The sequence below is a fragment of the Amyelois transitella genome, chromosome Z (assembly GCF_032362555.1).
Source record: "Amyelois transitella isolate CPQ chromosome Z, ilAmyTran1.1, whole genome shotgun sequence".
Lineage (NCBI taxonomy): Eukaryota > Metazoa > Arthropoda > Insecta > Lepidoptera > Pyralidae > Amyelois > Amyelois transitella.
The window spans coordinates 7,278,908-7,302,468 of record NC_083535.1 but is presented as its reverse complement, the minus strand read 5'-3'; the positions used below and the strand labels follow the sequence as shown (position 1 = coordinate 7,302,468).

General features: G+C 33.4%; 2 protein-coding genes across 2 annotated transcripts; both read left to right on the top strand.

Moving 5' to 3' along the window:
- The first annotated feature begins 7,809 nt into the window (after positions 1 to 7,809).
- Positions 7,810 to 9,483, top strand: LOC106133893 (chondroadherin-like). Its single transcript, XM_013333746.2, has 2 exons — positions 7,810 to 8,382; positions 8,992 to 9,483. The coding sequence occupies exons 1-2, from the start codon at positions 7,810 to 7,812 to the stop codon at positions 9,481 to 9,483; spliced, it is 1,065 nt and encodes a 354-aa protein (XP_013189200.1).
- Positions 9,484 to 17,895: 8,412 nt separating this feature from the next.
- Positions 17,896 to 20,445, top strand: LOC106133770 (NADH dehydrogenase (ubiquinone) 23 kDa subunit-like). Its single transcript, XM_013333604.2, has 2 exons — positions 17,896 to 18,208; positions 20,012 to 20,445. The coding sequence occupies exons 1-2, from the start codon at positions 17,896 to 17,898 to the stop codon at positions 20,443 to 20,445; spliced, it is 747 nt and encodes a 248-aa protein (XP_013189058.1).
- The last annotated feature ends 3,116 nt before the right edge of the window (positions 20,446 to 23,561 follow it).

Here is a 23,561-nt window from a genome sequence, read left to right as displayed (position 1 = left end):
GCGTGCGGCGCGGCGGCGGCGTGGCCGCACGTGCCGGCGCCAATAAAGCCGGCAAATCGCTGCTCAGCTGGCCTCTTTTCTTCACTTTTATCATAAACTGGAAATTTAATTAGAAAAATTATTAATGTTCCTATTTTAATTCAAATAAAATCTTGATGATATCAGGGATGTCCTGGGCGAAAGGTCAGGAGTACCCAAAATCGACGAGCCTGCATGCAGAAAGTAAATTTGTAAATTTAATTTTAGTTTGTAATCTTAATAGGTATTTATTTTCTCTCTTTTTTATAAATAGTTTTAGTTTTAATTTGAATTTACTATACTCTATTTAGTATTTTGCAATATATTTTTTCCATAATATAGTCTGAAATAAACCGATTTATCGAGTTCTGATGCCAATTCTATCATATTTGCTACGGAGATAATGTCATTTATAGGTACCGTACTTGAAACTTTAGGAATAAATGGTCTCGTCTTGTATCGCACTCAATGTTCTGTTCAGTTGTAACACTGTCCTATAAATCTCAGAATTAAGATGCAGAATGAAAACTGTATGACAACCATCATTTGAAAGTAGCATAAACCAGTACTTCACTTTATATAGTCATATACTATTCACAATTCAATTATAACCCTGATTACTCTATGTACTTAAGTAAGTTTAAGCAAGCGATTTAAGCTAAAGATTTTTTTTATTTTAACATAATTTTAAGGATTTATTTAATTTCAAACAATAGTAAACTCTAAATTAAAATAAATCGGTTAAGTCATACGATCTTTAAAATCTGATAACGTGCCCAAAATGCTGGCAACGCACTTTGCATCGCTGTAAATACAATTTTTTTGGGAAAAGTACATAAAGTATAGATTGTGTTAAAATGTTCAAAGAAAATAACTTCTCTGAATAAAACCAAAGTTAATCCTTTAACCCTTGTTAACAAGTTGAAAATCCAACCTTTTAATACTAGAGTTACACTTTCACAGTAAATGGTAGCAGATCTCGGTAACTTGCAAGGAATCCTCACAATTTCTCTCGGACTGTTTAGTTGTAAGCAAGGTTTCGCGCATAGTTCCAAGATTTCAAGTTACTCAATCTATGAAATAAAAGAAAATACCGAAACAAGAATAAGCAATCGGAATATTCAGATTTGAAGAGAAGAATTTCTATCTCAAGTTTATAAGCCGCTCCCTTGATCGATATTGGGAGAAAGGCAGTTAGACACACTATTCACATGTATTTCCTCGCTAGCATAAAAACTTTACGTGGATGAATATGACTATTGTCTTGTTTATTGTCAATACTCTGTCGACCACGTAAAAGATAGAGAAGTGAGGTGAATGTGTGTATTTTTCTAGAAAAGCACATTTCAAATAAAACAAGTAACTACTTTAATATCTAAGGTTCATTCTAGTACTCAAAAGCTTCCGTGTTCGTCTGGGAGTGAAGAAAATATAGAAAAGCCCAGCTGCCGTTCTTCCCGCGCAGATCGTAAAACTAAGACTAAAGATTTCTATATAAACGCTGGCTAGCAACCTATTATTGTTTCGCCCCTATCATTCCTATATGACTTCGGCTACCTGCCTGAAATTAAACGACCTTAGATATATATTTTAAGAGATACAAGCAAATATGAAATTACATACATACATATGGTCACGTCTATGTCTTAAATATGATGTGGGAAGGCTTAGACGAACGAATCTTGATCAATATAGAGGTCCATTAAAATTATCAGGTTAAGAAATCATCATGTACACCATCATGAAAACCTTTCTTCATAAAGTATCATGAAACTGCAACCCTGATACTGTATTACCTAGCGGGTTGAAGTTGTGCAATTCCATTTACTTAAGTAGCCATTAATTTTACACTCAGTTTAAACATACTAAACGCTTACCATCAGCTTGCAAGTAGTGGGACAGACTGTGACATACAGACTTATACGTCTGGTTCGGAGATGTCCTGTCACGTAGGCATGACTCCAATAATGTTTGTTATTTGTATTGTAAACTGCGTTCTATTGGCAAATAAAGATTTTTTCTTTTTTTTCGTAATGCTGTTTCCTTAGATAGGAATGTTTCGCGAGGCTAGCATGGCACACGCGACGACGTTTTTATCGCGCGGTAAACTATCACTGTTTCGCTTTTTATTATGACGTGAACGGGACAGCAAGTTTATCGCGCTATAAAAAGGTTTTATATTTTTTTAATTTTATTTGGAAAACAAATGTGAAGTCAATGTGCATATTTATTTTTCGCGGTAGCTAATACAAACTTTGAATACTTATTAAAAGAAGAAAAAGTTTAATTTGAAATATGCTATGGAGTTTTTGACGGTAACATTGGTCGTTCAACACTTAAAATTCAACTTCAAAACAGTCTTTATTTATGTCACTTTGTGGAACGTGAGTGAATTTTATAACGCATTAGAATTTGTTTCACGTCCTCAAATCAAACGCACAAAGCAATCGGTTCCCGCCTTATGACCTATGTGCTGCTTAGCTAGTCCTTAAAATACAACATTTGTAAAAGTATAATAAAAAATTATAGCGGTAATTTTTTTTTATTTCGGTCGAAGTCATAAAACCTTCATTAAGGATTATAAAAAAGGGCAAGCAATGATATAGTTTGATTAATATTATGAGAGATAACAATGTTTCCAGTTATGTTTTAATGAGAAAAGTTGGGTTAATAAATTGATCAAAGTTTTTCCGGTTTCACTGGTCGGCGTTCCGTGATTCCACAGTAGAGCACCTATTTGTCTTTTACCCACGTCCTGCAAAATATTATACATTTGGGCACCGGCTATCAAAGTTATTGCGTAGTTTTTGCAGTAGGAAAGAGAAACATTAATTTGACCGCAGAAACGAGAAATACACTCTTTTCAACATTTAATTTACTAAGAATTCATTTCCAAAGCTAATTTCTATCTCATTACCAGTCCTCTTAAATAGAGTTTTTGAAATGAGCAACTGCGAAGGGGTAATATTAATAGTAATCTCGGAAATCACAATCTTTTTTAAATATTTAAAGACTTTGTAGAAAAGTTCTTGTTATTTTCAGACTACGAAAGTCCTATTAAATGGACCAATATATTCAAGTATGGCAGTACGTAATGATCAAAGCCAAATTGTACATTGGAAATAGAGGGTGAGGTTCGATAAGTATTAATTAGTAACAGGTACCTTCGTTAAAGTGTGAGGCATTGCCAGAAATGCCAATAGATGTAGGTACCTCTTTGTAGTAGTGAGGATTAATTTTCATTCTGTAGCACTACTAAACATTACGCGTAGTTATCCTCCATGCTTATAACAGTATAAAGAGTTAAAAGTTATCTTTAAGGTATCAACCTTAAAGATCAATTAGAAAATAATAAATAAGTCTTTGTCTTTGATAATTTTTAGGAGGCATTTTTTATTTGAGTGATTATATTTTAAGTAGAAGCGAAATAGTTTAAACAACGGTTGCATAAAGTGAGCACTAGATCGCTTTCTAAACACAGCTCTTATGTTCAACTTGTATCTGCTATTTGTATAAGCATACATGGATTTGAAACACCATTAATTGCGGACTGATAGACGGAAGCGCAATCACTGTTAAATGGACCGTTAGTGTATCTATCTATACATTTAGTTTCCACGAGAAATAAGTAGGTATACATAGAATTAGTTATACGCAATTCGTTATTAGTTCAAGGAAGGGTTCTGTGAAAGGCAAGTCCTTAGAACGCTCAATAACATTGATAAATACGTACTTAATTGATTCGAATCCGCCAGTCTGTAAACTATTGGGAGATAAGGTTTGATGCAATGTTTATTGAAAGCACAGGATTTAGCTTCCAACTACGAAACTTGACACTTATCACACTTTCCACAGCTTCGAGTGATTATAGTCCATTAAACTCCTTTTCATATACAGTAATTCCCGTACCTGATGCCAGTGCTCTGTGAAAAAACTTTCCGTTCCCACTTTCGGAATTGCCATAGATAGGCGGACCCTAGTCTTCTTCAGTGCAGTCCCAACCGGAACAAATACCAAAAGAAAGATATTGATAGCTTTGAGATTTAGTAAGTCCTATATTATGTTTCAGAATGCCATCCTAATGGCTAGGAGGAAATAACAATGTTTGCAATCATATACCGGAAACTAAAGCGTATTGCACATATACACGTCCAGAGCTATATGTTAATTATATTTAACAGTAGTAATATGCAATTTTACAAATCTATTAATTAAATTTAAATTATCTGTAAATCAACATCGATAACACGTAGACCTTAGCCTATCTGTGAACTTATTGAATTGTTTAGGAAGGCTGTAAGAACCTTACCGTCCTTTTAAATACCTGCTCCATATTCACGAGGCGTTCGGGCTCGGCCTCTATCAATTTATTGGGAACTGTTCCACTGTGAAATTGGGTAGGTCAACTAAGAGTTCATTCTACAAAGTGAGATAATAATTTTTAAGTAGGTACGTATAACGTTTAAGTTTTTTTTTTTATTACAATGAATTAAATTGATGAAAACTTTTCTGTTCAAGAAGTTAAGGTTTCTATTAATTCAAAAGTAATTTTATTTTACTTATATAATTTATTTCTATCGTCTTAGAGTTCATGTTCATACATTCAATTTAAATGTTGCAGTTGGAACACACATTGCTTGGAATTACAAGCTTGGTCCCGGTGCCCGAGCAGAAACTGCGATCTTAAAATGAATTTCTATTCATAAAACAATTTCATTATATCGCTTACAGGAAACGTGTGCGATGTGAGAATAAATCTTATTGAAACTACTTAGCTTTCAGTGAATGCAGGTTTCGCCGTAACCATCTTAATTTAGCAATTTTCCGTTGCTTGGCTTCGTCTTCTCTGGATGGAGATACAGAGGGGATACAATTCAATTGAATGGAGATCGAAATGTAGAGAATGCTTTTACCCCGTGCCGTTGACATACTCAGAAAAGGTCTGATTTAATTTTCAATGGAACAATATTTTTCAGATACTTTGTTTTTTAGTTCTTGGTTTAGATGACTTAAATACGTTTACTTATTTATTGTTTATTATTTATTTATTGTTTTATAGTTAGTCCCCTTTTTTCAGATATTGTATTTATCTCTACCAAAAAGGATATACTTTTATCATCAGGAAGGTTATGGGGAATTTATATTCTTCTACATAACCCTCTTACGTGTAAGCATAAGTTCACCTTTGGAGAGATTGTTCGTTTAGTTTTATAACGCATTTTATGTATACTATCAAAAATTTACAGGTATATATTATTATTTACAACACATTCAGGTATATTTAAGAATTTCATTTGATTACCTAAATTGTTCAATATTTAAATTAGATGCTTGCTGAAAAGTTTTGTAGACTTTCAGAAAAACAACAATCACAGAAATAAAAACAAAGAACAAAATGTTTATATTTGACTACAATTCTTTTAAAGACAAATTATAAAGTAATTTGAAATGTTACAAAAGTTGTGAAAACATGCTGCAAATGAAACCCGATTCAATTTTAAGTGAGTTGTTCGTGATTTGTTTTTATTCTATTAAATATTAAATTTATAATTTTATTTAAAATTTTCTTACTAGGAGCTAGCTGGCCAATAAACCAATGTACGTGATAGTTTAATAGATGTTAGTTTATCACTCTTAAGCTGTGAAGCAGATATAGTTGTTTAATATTATATCTTTTAATATTCGTGACATTTTGTGTTGGTTCAGCCCGTAGGAAAGATTTGGGTGCTGCTTATCGACGACGCATGGAAAGGCCTCCTTATTCGTTAAAGTGGATAGGTAGAACGTCAGTAAGGGAGCAAACTTTTAACCATAAATGAGCCCCCAAATAGCAAATATGGAATGTTTAGAAAGTAAATAATATAACTTTAAACGAGACAAATAAGTTACTTATGTACAAAATAAACGGGCTTGTGATAAATTGCTTATTTTTAATTATTAAGCATCAATCGCTAAACTTGTAACTATATACATTTATTTACAGTATAAAAAACAAACCGACAAACAAAAACATATATATTTCAGAAGTGAACGTAGATCAAAATACTTATAATAGAGGTATACAAAAATCATAGAGCCCATTAAGGTGGAAAGAATATTTAGAAATTAAGCGTAATGAATCCCGGTTATTCGTCGTGTCAAAAAGCCTTTTGTTATCTGTGCGTTATTTTTCAGGGGTTGAATCCCACGAACAAAGCGATGCGCATATTTCACCAGACCGTAATCTCGTGCCTAGTTCACAGGATTTAGTCAAGTTTTTTTACACTTTGCCGCGTTAATTCAAAATGATTAATTCTGTCGCTCCCGACAGATCTCGAGGGAACAGTTTCGGATTCGAGTTTGCTATTTAGTGCGTCCAAATTTTGAACTAAATAATTCTGTGCTAAAATGTTGTTGGAATCCTAAATTATAGCACAACCAGTGAATTTTATTAATAATTTTATCTATACATTTTATATCAGTTACATTCAAAATCTCATGTTTAATGTAAACAGCAATGTAATGGAATATATGACTATATATATGACTTGTATTTTAGGGTGGATATATTATAAAGTACTCAAGATATTCGTAAAGTGACGTCATTAATCAATACATATAATAAAACAGTAAAAATATTTTGTCTGTACATTTAGTATTTTTGACTGAAATGGATAGAGGGACACTTAGAATGAATAATAGAAAGCAAAAATATATTTTTAGAATTTCATATCTGTCTGTATGTATTTATGATCACGATTATCTCCGAAAGTACTAAACCGATTTACGTAAAACTTTTACCAATTGCTTTGTTTTAACTCCGAAAAACATTTAAAGTTTGTTTCATCAAAATCGGTTCACTAAAAAAAATTATTGACATTTGAATGATCTCAAGGCAAGTTTGCCTGCAAATAAGTTAAAATTCCAAAAAAAACCAAATTTAAAATTCAAAGTCTTTTATCATCTTACGATAGCATAATTCCTATAACATAAAAATATAAGCGAAAATCAGTTTGATAAAATTCTGGTTTTGCCGCACATAACATGCGTAATTCTCATGTAAAAAGATTTTTGGTTTGTTAGTCTACTTTAGTACCGTGTGGTTCCCGGCACCAATACAAAAAAGAATAGGACCACTCCATCTCTTTCCCATGGATGTGGTAAAAAGCCAACTAAGGGATAGGCTTACAAATTTGGGATTCGTTTTTATGCGATGGGCGAGCAACCTGTCACTATTTGGATCTCAATTCTATCATTAAGCCAAATAGCTGAACGTGGCCATCCAGTCTTTCCAAGCCTGTTGGCTCTGTCTACCCCGCAAGGGATATAGACGTGACCATATTTATGCATGTAGTCTTATTTAATTTTGACACCACCGCAACGGCCTCGATGGTCCAGTTGCTGGCGCGTGAGACTGTGAAGCTGGCGGTCCAAGTTCGAGCCCCAACAAAAACAAGGAATTTTTTTTATTAAAAATATTTTTTTTGTGTTGTTTGAGTATTTCATTTAAAAAAACTTAAAATCAAAATATTACATTTTTCAGATTCATCTCGAAATTTACGCGGACAAAGTCGCGGACAACAGCTAGTTTAAAATAAAATAATGTATGCAACTACCTGTACTTTAAAAAAATTATATTAGGTAAAAGTTGGTGAATTATATGACAAATAAAAAACGTTAATTTTACAAATAAGAAAATATATCATGAAATGAGAATGTTTGTTATATAACATCATTGAATATACTTTGTTTTGTTTCAGAAAATCGTTATGGCATTTATGGGTGCTTGGATACACAACGTTTCTCCTGTTGATGAGTTACGAGGGTGCCGAGATCTCGTGCCCTGAAGAATGCTCGTGCCGCACCGCCTTCAACACGGAGGACGGCACCTCGCTGATCGTACTGTGCACGCGCGGGAGTATGCGCGCCGTTCCCATCGACTTCCTCGATAAAAGCGCGCACGTACTCGTCATATCCGCCCCACCTGGTAACCCTAACTTTCTCAACATCGGCCCTATTTTCACACAACCTGTGCCCTTCGCCAACTTAAGAGAGTTGCACATCGTCAACTCCAATGTGCCCTCGATCGGCAAATACTCGTTTTGGGGTTTACAAAACTTGAGACTGATAAATATGACACATAACAATTTAACGAGCATCGACGCAGACAATTTTCGGGGACTAATAAATCTAACCGAATTGCATTTAGATCATAATAACATTGAACAGATGCCGAGTGAAACATTTATGCATCTTACCTCTTTGAAAATATTAATATTATCCAATAATAAGATATCGACACTCGTTCCCAGATTATTTAGAATGCTGGTGAAACTTACTACTTTGGATTTGAGTGATAATCCTCTAGCTGATTTGAATCCAGAAGTATTTAAAGACATACAACATTTAAGAATATTTCGATGCCGAAGGTGTCTTTTGAGAAGAATCAATACGCAAATATATCATTTAGCGCCTCATTTGGAAGAACTTGATTTAGGCGAAAATTTATTCAAGTATCTAACATCAGATGAGTTTATAAGTTTAAAAAAGCTAAAAAAGTTAAAATTGGACGGCAATCAATTGTCGGTGATAGTGGACAACATGTTCAGCAAGAACCGCGAGCTGCGCGTGCTGGCGCTCGCACGCAACCGCCTCGCCCTGCTGGCGCCCGCGGCCCTCACCAATTTAACCGCCCTCGTGCATTTGGACATAAGTCACAATAAAATTGACAGGTTCCATTTACAAACCTTTGCTCCTGTAGTAGAGTCTTTAAAAACCATAAATTTCAGCGGTAATAATTTACCGCTCAACGAAATTGCTATTGTTCTTCAGATTTTGCCCGATATTCACGGAGTGGGCCTCGCTAACTTGTCCTTGGAAAAAATACCACCGAATTTTTTCACTTACAATGAACATCTTGTCGGATTGGATATATCTTGGAACAAAATGACAGAATTCCCTTACAAATTATTGACAAAAACTAAATTTCTGCAGCGTCTCGATATATCGCATAATAATTTACAAACTCTGTCCGAAGAGGAGTTGCAAAGATTGGAAGCCATATCTCAGGTCAATTTGGCTAAAAATAAATGGCACTGCGACCAGTGTTCTGCGGGAACGATGCTAGTTTATATGACGACCACTGTTTTGAACGGAACCATAAGAAACCTGAAATGTTATTCTCCTTTGCGACTACGTGGCGTAAGTTTCAGCGATATGACATTTAATCGGCTGGAGCAATGTCCTAGTACTCACGAGGCTCAAATGAGTGTGTTAGCGGGACTGATGTTGCTTTGCGTCGCAGTACTGGCAGCCATCGCGGGCGCGCTGTGCTGCACGCGACGCCGCGCCGCTCACTACTACACCAACGAGGAGAAACGGCGCGAGCATGAGCACGAACACCCCGAGGAGCTGCTAAGCCGTACCGAGCTAGGAAGTGTGGCGACTATCCATGCTCCTTACCACCTGGTCTCAAAAGGCAGCTAACAACGAGCCGTTTCGTCGGCAGCGCCGGCGCCGACTACTCATCAAACGGTGTGTGTAGTGTTAGATCCCCCACACTCTACGACTGCGCCCGCGCCTCCTCGACCGACCTCGCGCCGCTGCTTCCCTCCTCCACCGCTACCTCCATCCCTGTCAGACATGAACGATTTGTGATACGAATATGAATATGAAGACGATCTAGTTTAAGGCCAAAGAAATAAGAACTTTCTTAAAATAATTATGAAATGAATTATTTCTAAGCGGACATTAAAAAGGAAGAAAAATTAAAACGTCTAAGAGTTTTTATTAGTTGATATTTGAAAATGATTACGAACTTCTTCTTATTATTAAGAAATATTTTTCTATACTTAAAATTTTATTATATAAATGTATCAAAACTTTACCTGAAACAGGACTGTTATTATTTATAATCTAAGAGCGTCTAGTATTACGAATATTTATTTTCGTTAGACATAGGGCGGTATGTATAAATCTTGAAAAGTAAATAAGTATTAAATGCGATAAATAATTCATTATTATATATGAAGGAAAAAAAGTTTGCTGTCATCTTTTGGTGAATTAACTTGTTTATCATTCTTAGTTTACCAAACTGATACTAAGGAAACTAGATACCTACTCCAATAAAATTAGTGTTCAATCGCATGCATTTTTGTACATAGCATAATAGATCTCATTCTAAATCTAATTTGAATTTTAAATCAAACTGGGTTATTGAAGATGGATGCGCATGTGGACCCTTTCACGCGAATGTACTGTATCAATTTTGATTAAACTTCACAATAATTGAAGAACTCTCAGCCAAACAATAAAAGCTGCATAAATTGATAAGGAATAATAATATATGTATCTTTATGAATGGCTTGATATAAAACATTTTCCTGTAAGTTTCGAATAATAAGAAAATATTGTGATTTTACTTGTAGACTTAGGTTGATATTAAAAGACTTTGGTTTTAATCGGATAAGGCAGAGTGCCAAATTTCCGGCATCAGGGGTAATGATGATTCAGCCTTCCGTTCTGACAGCCTACAGGTATCGACTAACATTCTGCATCCTGAAAGTAACAATTTGTAGTTGACTGCTTTCATAGATATCGTATGAAATACTTCATATTATCATATTCTGAACTTTGCTATCCCTGATTGCTCTTGATGTCATATCTTAAAATATTCTAAACGACTTGGCCAGATAGTTTTTGTATATTCCTAACAAATAAGACTATTTTTAGATTTTATAAATATGAATATGATTATTGAAACAATTTATTAAATTAATAATTATAACACTGTCAATATAACGGCATGCGTACGATGATTGTTTGACGTACCTATATTCTTAATTAACTGTCGATTTTCAGTCGGCTGCATATACCAGTTTTAATAATTGCATACGCTAATAAGTCAATAATTAATGTAGATGCTGACTGCAAGTCATAATACTTTAATCGTAATACAATTGTTAAAAAATAAGGAGGATGTCCTTTATTCCACTATATTTGGCGTGAGATCATCTCACGTAGTGTAGAAGATTTTGTATCTCAAGTAGGTTTGATAAGGCTGCAGAAATCTTAATTAACTCATAGCAATCGCAAAGTGTTAATTGCAATAGGTTTAACAGTTTTTAAATGTTGTCAAACATCAAAATGAAGAATTTTAGTACATATGTTGTCATGTATTTACATTCAGACTACAGTTTTTACAAAGTGGCTATTGAATATTTATACAATTCCCCTCTCTAACAGAAAATTACAGCGCGCGGGATTACCTCAATAAAAGTATTTTTTTTTGTGTGATGTTAAAAATGAGTGTTATACTTTTTGAACAAAAGTAAATACAATGATTAAATTACTTTTGTGTTATAAAAACGTCAAATTCACAAATAAATAATTTTTGAATTTGACTAAGTAGACTGTTCATTACATCAGATTGTAATTGCTGTTTCAAATGCATTAAGTAGGTACTTTTAACTTACTGAAAATAGATTTTGTAAAGTGGTATCTTTCTCACAATTTTCTTTCTTCTCCGTGGCAAGACATCTAAAGACAAGTACTTTGTCTTTAGATGGAAATTATTACAACCGCGGTGCCTTTTTACTAATTGGTTAAAGTGAATATAACATAGAATTGCTGCTTGAGTGAAAACAACTTATGTAATACATTTGTCTGATAAAAAAGTATATGACTATAAAAGAAGCTATGATCTTGATTGTCTTTTTTCCGGAGAGATAGGCAGACAGCATCTTACTACCGATTACTGCACATTTATTTTACTTCACCAATTCACAATGTTTGATATGATGAAATTACATTCGTTTGGGCTTCACTGTATGTAGAACAACCTGTTTAAACTGAGTTCTGATGTTGATCCAGTAATTAATATCGGGTATTTCATTTACACCCCTGAGAGTAACAGATTTGGCATAAATGTTTACTGCAGCACATGTGAGCCAATTATCAATAGAAAGGGAAATTCTATTCTACTAATATTAAATAAGCTGCTGAATGCTGGTAAGGATGAATAGATAATTAGTTCATTGTTCATTGTCATTGTGTCTGAAAATAGTTATTACCTGTAATCGAACTTGTCCTTGATTTGATAATATAAGCTATATTTTTTTATACTTATGAAAAAAATCTCAGTATAATTGTATTAAAAAAATTGTATGCACTAATTATGTACATAATGAATTGATGAAGTAAAGTTTACCATGTTACCCAAAAATTCAAATGACCATCTTTATTTGTATGTGCTTTCAACATACAATACTTAAGGACTGACGAAACGGTTTCACTATTGAGGTATTGTGTACGATATAAGCATTAAGAACCTTAATAGCTGAACATTGTTTACTTGTCATGGAATAACAGAACAGAAGAGAAATATCTGGAATGCCAAAATACCGATTTTTATAACATCAACCTACAATATAATTTTAGATGGGATTGTTTTATATTTTTTTGTTTTTTAAGTCTATATTACTGACATTCATCTCGTTACTTCAGAACGTAGCAAACAATTTTATTATATTTCGTTTTATAAATAACTAAATAAAAGAAATATCTGTTAATCATATTAATTTTATTTGCAGTGATGTGTTATTTTATGTTTCTCTTATTGCATTGCATGGTTCTAAATGTAAATACATGACATTAAAAATAAATTTGATCTGTGAGCTTAGTAGGTAACTATATAATAATAAATTGTAAGAAAAATTTTCTTAGATGATAATCACCACCATATATTATAAAAATACTTCCCTTCCATTTTAAGTATAAGTTAATATTACAATGTTTACGCAACATAACATGCAATAAAGTAATTAACTGATTTCTGATATTACAAAATAATATTTTCCGCGCCTTATTTGTCCAATATTAAATCCCTTAGTCTTATCCTTATAAATAGAATCCATTCCTAATTTATATTTAGCATTATATTGTTTATGACTTCATAAAACGCTTTTATCAGATTTAATTTGTGTACATATTATAGTTATGTTTCCCATAGCTGTTAATAAATGTGTGTTGAAAAATGAAAATAAATGACAAAAAAATACATAGTTCTTAACAAAATAGCATATCTAACACAATATAGGTTTGTAAGTATTTTTTTTGGTTTTGGCGATTGAGAAATCGTCGTCACTGTAAGCAGAACACCAATCAAGTAGCATATAAATAAATATATCCAAGTATATACATATTTAAAATAGATTAACCTATGTCATGTTGTAAAATGCGAATTTCTATTAAAACTGACGCAATATGCCCGTATTTAGTAAAAATTCACACAACTTAACCATAGTTAACATAGCCTCATAGAAATCTTAGCTATATTAAAGGTTTCTATGCCATTTACTATAATCATAAAGAGCTGGATTCGAATTTGAATAAGGAGAGAGATTTTTAATTGAAAATATTTTTATTAAGTATTTTTTATAACGTTACAAACCAGAGAAAAAACACATCGCTTTTAACTTAAAATCCTGTCGGAAATCAATGACACGCATACTTTTATTTACTTTCCGCATGCACCAATTGCCACTGATTCAGTTCATTTAAGCAATCTCACAAAAGTTTACATTGCTAATTATTATTTTCGTATTTTGACCCAGTCTTTTAATTACTTTAAAGTGACAAGCAAGCATTGAAAATATTGACACTAGGTATTTAGTAAAACTTTCAAACATCTTTTAAAAGCATCACACAAATTGTATTACTGCTTATTACTGTTTATTTCATTGAGCTTAACTTCGAGTTACATAGTATTTTAATATGGTTCGATCTTACTTGTATTATATTTCGAACTCATTAATTACATTGATTTTTCTTTGGTGATTCTAAGATTAATTCAGTGGTTTATTCACAGATCTCCTTATTCAAAATATCGGAAAATGGGAATGTTACTTACAACGTCATGCACCGTTTATGATTATTATGATATTTCAGTTATTTCATTTACCTATCATCAAACTTCATTCAGATCACGATGTAATTTATTTGTCTTAAAAGGTAACTTTTCTCATTAAAAGGTTCAAATTTCCAACTAACTTTATCTGCATTAATAATTTCATTTTTGAGAGTTGGCGCGAACGGCGTTTTGACGAGTTGTTGTTTTCATAAGGTTTTCTGTTCATAAATTCTGCCTTGATACTTGTTTTCGTAAGGTTTTCTAGCCAAAAAACAAAAACACAAAAATTAATTTTAATTTTTTAACAAATAATATGCGGAGTTTGGGGTAATAGGTATGTACATCATAAAATAATCTTAGATTAAGCATTAAATTAAGATAATCACTTGATTGCTATTATATTTAAGTCCTACTTCGACATTTCTGTAAAAACACTTTGTTATTAATGAATATATTTTTATTTTCCAAGTAGGTATCTTGAAAATTCCGTTAAAAACATAGGCATTCCGTTTTATAAGTTTGTTACGCTTAGGCACTAATGCTGTATATTTTGCTAAATATTCTTATGTAGGTATCGTTCGAAATAATCATGCAGTATTATGTTGATGCTCTTACATTTTGAAGCTCATTTCTTATGACTTTAACCGTATCTTAACATAATTGCAAAATAATATAAGTTAGCAAGCACCACGGATATGGAAAGTTCACGAAAGTTTAACAACCTGGTAAACCAACAAAACAAAAAAGAGCGAATGAAAAAAATTACCTATCCTTACTTCTCTTCATCTCTTTCAAAATAGGTTTATTAGAAGGATGCAGATTTTTTCAAATGCATTTCTCATTCTGCATGAATTTTGATCCATTAAAGATATTTTCACAGCGTGTTTGAACGATGAAACTGAGGACTTTTTTACTTTGGCCGATCAGCTGTTAAATGAATTAGTATGGGAGGGTAAAAAAAATTAACTTCTTGATATTTGTTTTTTGTTTTTCTGGAAACCTGGCCAATTTCGACGTTCAAAAATTTTGGGAAAATTATCATAAGTAATAAAGAATCGGCCTGTAGAAAGAGATAAAGGAATGCGGAAAAAATTGTGATCATTTTTTCGTCTGAAGTTTCCTAATAGTTTTTTTTAAATGTTGGTTTTACTTCCATGAGAAGGATAGAGTAGACAGAAGAAGGCTTATACCAAGCAAGTGGTTAATGGGAATGATGAATTGAATACGGATGGTCATGTATATGGATGATGCTGTGATGAAAACAACAAGGACTTTAACAAAGGGTTTTTTTTTCACGTCAACTCATTGGAAATTGCTTGTCATTTACCTACCTACGTGTTAAATCACCTTATTTGTAACATGTCATATTTTTATGATTTAACTTATAAACTAAGTTTATGATATAATAATTTATTTAAATTCATTATTACATTCCATTCATAACGCACCTACTTTAGGAATTTAGTTAAGTACATGTGTTTTATCAAATATTATTTCAAGTGACAATATTTTTAATGTATTAATTACTTATTGTGATAAATAACATATCCGTTTCAATTGTCGGTGAATTACCATAACATTTAATGTAAGTTAAAACTTTTTTATTTTCGGTACAAATTAAATAATTAAATTAATTTGATTTACCTAAGTTCTTGAAATTACACGACTTAAACTATCAATTAATTTAGTATCAGGATGTGTATATTTAAGTAAAGATCACTATTTATTATGTTCATTAAATATTAATTTGCAAAATTGTTTTAATTTCAACATTTTATTTACACCTTTACAGATTGAAGCCATGACAAGTTGAGTGATTCTTTCATTTCTTTTGTCATTTCAGTATTTTCGGAGGGTGAGGCGCGAAAAGAGAATAACAAAAGATTCTTTACTGAATGATAATTTCCACGAAATAATTTTTATTGATTTGGAAATATATTAATTCCATGTTCGACTTTTTCCTGTTTTACCTTAAGGTTATTATTACATTTTTTCTTAATTCTTAAGATTATATTAATAACTTGCGAAAAAGAAAATATAATCAACAATAAGGCTGTAATGTCTTAGTCGGTTCCTTTATTAAGTATATACACTTTGAATCATCTTTTATTATTGGATCCCGCTGGCCTATAATATATAAATAAATGTATAAATTTGGTGCACAAAGCTTTGCAAATTGAATGACAGCAGGCAGTCAGTGCATACGCAGCAAACAAAGTTGCTTTTCGCCTCTAACACTCGGTTTATCCGCTTGGTGCGGATTTCACTGCCACTTCGAAAATTTAATTCGTCAGTTTACAGTACTGTCGGTGAATTAATGTGCTTTGTGATTTCCGGCTCTTGACAACAGGACCACTACGTCTCTTTTATAAATCATATTATATAAAACGCCTAAGGGAATAAGCACTTCTACCTTGTGTAATTACAGCCGCTTCTAGAATAGGAGGTAAATAATAAATAACTAAAGGGACACTAAAGACGTTTTTAAGGGAGACAATCAAGGTTGCGCTGTTAGAGAAAATGAACTTGTTACAATTATCAACTCTTACCAACACATTGGAGTGTCAAAACACCAATTTATCATTTAGCCGCTAACAATATCTTTCACAATATGCATTACACATTACGTAGTTGTAAAAATTTTGAATCGATTCATACGTGGGGTGGGTATATAATACGCATTAGGGTATGGGAGTATGGGAGCTATTAGCATAACGACCAGCTAACGACGACACCAAACACGTGACGAGGCGACATCTTTGATATGTGTGCAGACAACAATTCATTGCTATTTAAAAATTATTTAGCTATTTTATATGGTATTTGCTATTTTGTCAGATGGTCTGCCAGTGGTTTCTTTAGCGCAGATTGTGAGAATCATGGGAAACATGGCTTTTATATATAACCCTTATTATATATTTTTTACTTTCTTCATGCAGTGGGCAAGATTTTGTCACTATCTGAATCTCAATATAAAATAATATTATAATTTTGTACAATAGTAGTAAAAAACGCAATGATATTCAAACCTTTAAGGGAGACAGTGTTTTAGTCTAAACGTTTTAATCCCATATTATATCTTTTAATATTTTACCTACTCTAACAACACTTCGAATTTTATCGAAAAACCAAACTCTGTAATACTTGTTGGTCAACAAAAATCTACAAACTATGCATATTTAGAAGTAATCAGCGTCAAAATTATAAATAAATTTTGCAGACGGCAGACTACTGAATAAACATGAAAACCGACTTGAGTGCTTATTTCAACTTACATAGTAACACAACTAAAAGTAACTTGACATTGGATGCAAACATTCTATTTTCAGCAAGTTGACCCATTCCAAAAGTGTAAATAGTATATTTAGATTAACTAAGGTCTAGTCAAGGAGATTGTGGTCTAGTCATACAAAGGCGTACGTGTGAGATCTATTTGCGTGAAATGTCATTGGAACAGTAGACTGCGATCTGGGACACAATCACTTTTATGAATAAATAATCACTATACGGCAAATTAAATGATTGAGGATAAAAATACATTTTGTATTGTTTAAAATCAATGAATTTGAATTGGCGCTCATTTCAGTTCGATGTGTAATATTTAATTTTTTACGAGTTCATGAAATTTGAAGTAAATATCTGAGACTTTAACTAAACTGTAATCGCTTTAACGTAGCTCAAGATTAGGCTTAATACTTTAAAATTGGACAATTTATTGGAATGGAACATGTGAGATAATGCGGCTTTCTGTCGTTGCTTCTCGGACATTTTTTAATTAATCCTCATTCCATCGATTTTAAAAATAAGGGAGTCAAACAATTAATTAGAAACAGCTTCAGGAAACAAACCGAATCAGAACTGAAGGTTAAGGAATTACCTAATTAGAATCTACAATCTTTCGTAGAATCGTAACCTCAGATCATACTTAACTGACAAAATAGGTATGATTACGTTATTTATGTTTTGAAGTTGTCAAAATCTATGACAAAATGAATACAATAAAACGTGTTGGTCTCAAGTTTTTCTTATTCAATAGACCTTCTATTTGGCCACATCATGCAGTTAGATTTGCAGGAGATACAAATCCATGCGTCCCGGAGTGTCCCCCTATCCCGCCGTGCCCGCCCTGCCCGCCGCCGCCGCCGCCGTGCCCTCCGCCAATGTGTCCTCCTCACTACTGCTGCCCCAGAACTAAATACGACGTTAATTGGGTTTACGTGAACGATCAGCCGCCTACCACGACTTTGAGAGACTTCTTTGACCGTGCTACTCAAATTTGGTTTTGGACGGAGCTTGTTCGAGGTAATTACTGTAAGAAAATTAATTCGGGGCCCTGAGGTCCGACAACTTGTCTGGCCTCCGAGTCCCTCTTGATCACCCTAGGTAATTATAATCTAAACAAGTTCATGGACTTGCGACAATCACAGAGAAGAGCTTAAGAGCTCCTTTTCGAAAGAGTCTGAGTAATACGGTAAAAAAAAAATCGTTTATTTAATTTATTAATAGCATAATATAAGAACTGTCAGTATAAATTAGGAACCTACGTTGCCACAGAAGCGTTCATTCGAATAAGGTTGATATTTATGGATATGTATGTTTAACAAATAAAGTTTAGGGATGAGCCACGGGATTTCAACACCCAACCAAATACACAGCTTTGCGGTTACTTCATATGGCTTTCTAGGACACATGGAACTTCCAAAGCCGCCCTAGTGGCTATGTTATCACAAATCACATTGTTTTAATCAATTACATTTAGCTGGGCTTGACCTAAATTTCTAAGTGGAATGTTAACTTGAATTTACAGTATTTTATGATAGCAAATATATAAATAATCAGAAAAATTGGTAAACGAACTGGAGCAACCGGAATATAAAACCGGGAGCATGCCTCTCTGACAAGAGAGTTGAATGCGTCACGGAGCCGAGAAGTCTATTCGATGTTTTCATTTTTGGGCGTAGCTTTCGCACTGTATACTTAAAAAAAGTGAATTATAAATTGGCAGAAAAGCATAAAAATATTTGACTTTTGGTTACAATATTTGAGCTCACTTATACTTTTGAGGTATCTTTACGCCATGAAAGTGACAGTAAATGTATCATGTTAAGCATTTTCTGTGGACATCGCACATTCGCACCGAGTTGAAAATTTATTCAAGTTATATCTTCTATTTAACTCTAAGAAATATATTGTGGATGGCTATCGCAATGCACAAAGTTTTAGGAAATGTAGGTCGTCTCGGAAACACTGAACTCCCTGAAACTTCAGGAGCACTACTAATAGCTCCGTACAAGTTAGATGTTCGGTTTAGATTTGATTGTGCAGTATTATTTACTTTCAAGACCAGATAATAACCATCGCTGAAACTAATATATACGTAGTTTGAATATTATCCGATTCTCTTACAGTGAGGGAAAACATCGTAAGGAAACCTGCACATTCAGGCAACTGGATATGTAATCATGCTCGAATACGAGTTTAGGTTCTCCAGGCGCCGCTTTTCCAGAGGGGTACCTCTATACTAAATCTTTCCACGATCCCTTTTACTTCTATCGCTTCATCAAAATTCATCATTATCTTCATGAAAGCGACGGTTTTGGGTATTATCGTATCTACTTGCTGCAACTAAAATAGTAGTACCTTAGTACATCAATCATCATGTGATGTTTAATGTTATTGGCATTATAAACTCATTGTTAAAAAATTTAATTTGAGTTTATAATGCTAGGACTACACTCTTTTACAAATATGTACTCCGGTGAGGATACATGTAATAGCTATGCATGTCATGGCCACTTATTTATCAGCAACTTTGCTTTCGAATTCCGTTGCCCAGGGAATTGCTCATTTCCGCGTTCCCCATACAAAGGTAATTTGTTTATTGTACAACAGCTTAATCATTATGAAATGGATCTGGGTATTTTTTTGTGATGGAACCTTGAAATGATATTGTTTGTTTGACGACATTACAGTTCACTTTGAAATGTTTGTTATCGATGCTCTTTGTATAAACTGAGTTACACCAACTTTGTACTCAAAATTGGCTTTTAGCCTAACCTGAAAATATTTAATGATGCCATGTTTCATTGAACCCTTGATTTTTAGGCTTCGCAGTCACTCTAGGACACGTGTTCAAAGAACCGGCAACTATAAACTATCCGTTCGAGAAAGGTCCTCTCTCTCCTCGATTCAGGGGTGAGCACGCTTTACGTAGATATCCTTCGGGAGAGGAGCGGTGCATCGCATGCAAACTATGCGAGGCAATATGCCCGGCGCAGGCTATCACCATCGACGCTGAAGAAAGGAGCGACGGATCCCGCCGGGCTACACGCTACGATATCGATTTAACCAAATGCATTTTCTGCGGATACTGCCAAGAGGCCTGCCCTGTCGACGCCATTGTGGAAGGCCCCAATTTCGAATACAGCACCGAAACCCATGAAGAACTTTTGTACAACAAAGAAAAGTTGCTCTTCAACGGCGACCGCTGGGAGGCTGAAATTGCCAGCAATATTAAAGATAACCACCTTTATCGTTAGGTTGGATTTGAATCGAAAATTTGGTTAGTGTATTTACTAAAATAGTTGAGGCGTGTGAAATTTGTAGTAGGTAACTTATGTCGAAAATAAATTATTACTATGTTATTATACTACTACGTAATTATACTACTACGTGCCGTGTGGTTCCCGGCACCAATACAAAAAAGAATAGGACCACTCCATCTCTTTCCCATGGATGTCATAAAAGGCGACTAAGGGATAGGCTTATAAAATTGCGATCCTTTTTTTTAGGCGATGGGCTAGCAACCTGTCACTATTTGGATCTCAATTCCATCATTAAGCCGAGCAGCTGAACGTTACTGGCTCTGTCTACCCCATAAGGGATATAGACGTGACTATATATGTATGTATGTAATTATTACTATATTAATTGACACGTTTTGGTCTTCTCCTTGCATGTTCAATGTTCAATCCATTATCGTTTATAGCTTAATTTGTTTTAGAATAAGTTATTACTTAAAATTAATCTGTTTTTTAAAATATATCAATTATTCAATACATCAAATGTATAACTAAATTACATACATATATATATTATCTTTCCCTTGCGGGGTAGACAGAGCCAACTTGAAAACTTGTCCTATTCAATTCTTTATTGGTGCCGGGCACCACACGTCACTAAATAACTATTACGATTATATATAACAATAGTATACTTCAGTATTTTGATAGATAATTTAACCTACGTTAGTATGTATCTATTTTCCTTAAGTCATTATGTTCTGCAAGACGATGATCCTGCCTGACCGGCGCCCTCATAAAGTCATTGACATTGGATAATCCAATTTATTTCGAGCTATACTTTCCTTCCACCCATAAGATAATTTTTGAAAAGTAGTAAGGCAATAAAGTAAAACAAAACGTTATTTTTAATTTTAAAGTTTATATGTTAAATTACTGCATCGAAATCAAAGTATTGTGAAATAACAGTTTCGTGATGATATAGTACAAAATATAATTATTTTTTTATCTGCTGAATTGCTAATTAAACAATAAAATCAGATAGATTGCTAGTCCATCGCTCCAATGAGAAAAATAATGGTACATCGCCTAAAATAAGAATCCCAAGTTTATTTTCCTTTATTGACTTTCATATACTGCGCTAAAAAAGAAGCAACAGTATGGAACACAATGGATTATACTTAGATGCCAGACCATTTTTACATGAATATAAATCTTATATTTCATCTAGTTCTACGAACTGTTTGGATATTTTTTTTTATTGTTTTTCATTTCGAATTATTTGGACATACGGATTTTATTCCAAATAAGAACTACTCACTCCGATGTACAGTGTGATAAAAATAAAACCCCACCTATAAATTTTTCAAGTAATGGCTGTACTCACCTATCAATATTAAAAAAATCCCATGGTTATTTTAGTTTTTACCGGGTAAATTTTCTACGAACTATACACACTATATGTACTTAAAAATTCATGCAGTACGGATCATTGGCTTAACTGTGAAGAGGTAACAAACAACTCAATTTCGCATTTATCATATTAGTAAGGATTCTTTCAACATTTTGCTATACATAAATCGACTCGCACGTGGTGGTTTTTTTATCAAAAGAAAATTGACTGGCTCGGCCATCCTCGTAAAACCATTTGTAGGAGTTGAGTCAGTACGGAGCGGGCCATATCAGCCTGTCAACACGCCCGTAAGACAGGAATGACTTCCTGTTTGTCCTTTTGTTGAAATTTCCATTTGCAGGAAGTGTGAACTGACCTATTTGCAGTTGTAATTGTATTCTAGACGACCGCAATGAAAAGAATCGGTACTAAGTCGTGTGTAAAATCTAGATCTGAGCGAAGAATGTTTTTATTTATAAGATGCTTGCATTTGATTTGATTTATTTTTTTTCACTGATGATGGTCTGGTTACATACCATCTTTGGAAAGGAACCTGGGGGTGCACTTTTGGCTTTGAACCTGGATTGGGTGAGACATATTTTTAGGCGAAACGACTTCTGAGATCAGTAAACTGTGCAAGGGAACCTAACGCATATTGGATTATGATAGCACACCCATTTGCTTGAATGTACATAGGTTTCCTCACGATGCAGCAACAAATCATAATTTTGCGTTTATTCGTGGTATATACTCTATTTAATACGTTATCTTTGTCGGATTTATCTGCAATTCTCGTATGACAGACGTCAGAAATAAAAACATTTTGCAGTAACGCCGGTATGTTGCAATTTTTTTAGTTCCGTTCAAAAGGAGGACAAAGTTTGTATGTAGGACTATTAATGTAGCATGTTTTACTTTGTCTATACCTCAATTACCATAAAGTTTTTGATAAAAAGAACTTTTCTGCGGAACTGTAAACACTGGTAAAGTAAGCAAAAGCGAAGCGCCTCAAAGGTGAAAACTTTTTATTGTTGTATTGTAAAAAATCCCGCATATCACAGGAGAAATCAACAAAATATATTTTTCTTCTAACACTTGGCAAAGCTGAGCTGCATACCAAATGAGTTGAAAAAGTTTAGTGTAGCTGAATTGTAAAATGTGGTGCCTTACGAAGAATCTCACTTCGCTGCGCTACGGTAAAAATTAGAGCTATTCACATGTTCGTAATTGAATAAATGATGATATTTACTTACTTTTCATTTATTTTTTTAAGATAAGTTAGTTGATTATATTTATTTTTTATAAATTAATAGAACTAGTTACCATCGTTTCGGTCTTCCATATCGACTTTTCACACTTGTCACACAAATTTCGAGAATAACATAATCCTGGCCGTCCTTAATGTTTTAGTTCCAATAACCTAATTACTTAGTCCTGTTAGTCACTTACTGTATTTCGTTACAATTCTTGAAGTATGTAGGGATCGAGGCGAGTGAAAAGATGTAGTCACTACCCTATAGGTAGCCCTTCGAGAGATAGGCGTGATCGCTTGTACGTGTGTAATTCGTTACTTCAATAATATGACTAAAAATTTATAATAATATTTGATATTATTGGTCTGGTATAATTGAGCAATAAAGATACATTCATGCATGTTATATGATTTAGGTAGAGTAAGTAAGGTCTACTTAGAATAAATTAAAATTACTCATAACGGACAAATTTGTGATTTTAGAGGTTC

Coding starts and splice junctions, on each gene's coding strand:
- LOC106133770 (XM_013333604.2), top strand. CDS start 17,896: ATGAATACAATAAAACGTGTTGGTCTCAAGTTTTTCTTATTCAATAGA. Junction 18,209..20,011: donor TTGGACGGAGCTTGTTCGAG/GTAATTACTGTA, acceptor CTTGATTTTTAG/GCTTCGCAGTCACTCTAGGA.
- LOC106133893 (XM_013333746.2), top strand. CDS start 7,810: ATGAGTTACGAGGGTGCCGAGATCTCGTGCCCTGAAGAATGCTCGTGC. Junction 8,383..8,991: donor TAGCTGATTTGAATCCAGAA/GTATTTAAAGAC, acceptor AAATTTCTGCAG/CGTCTCGATATATCGCATAA.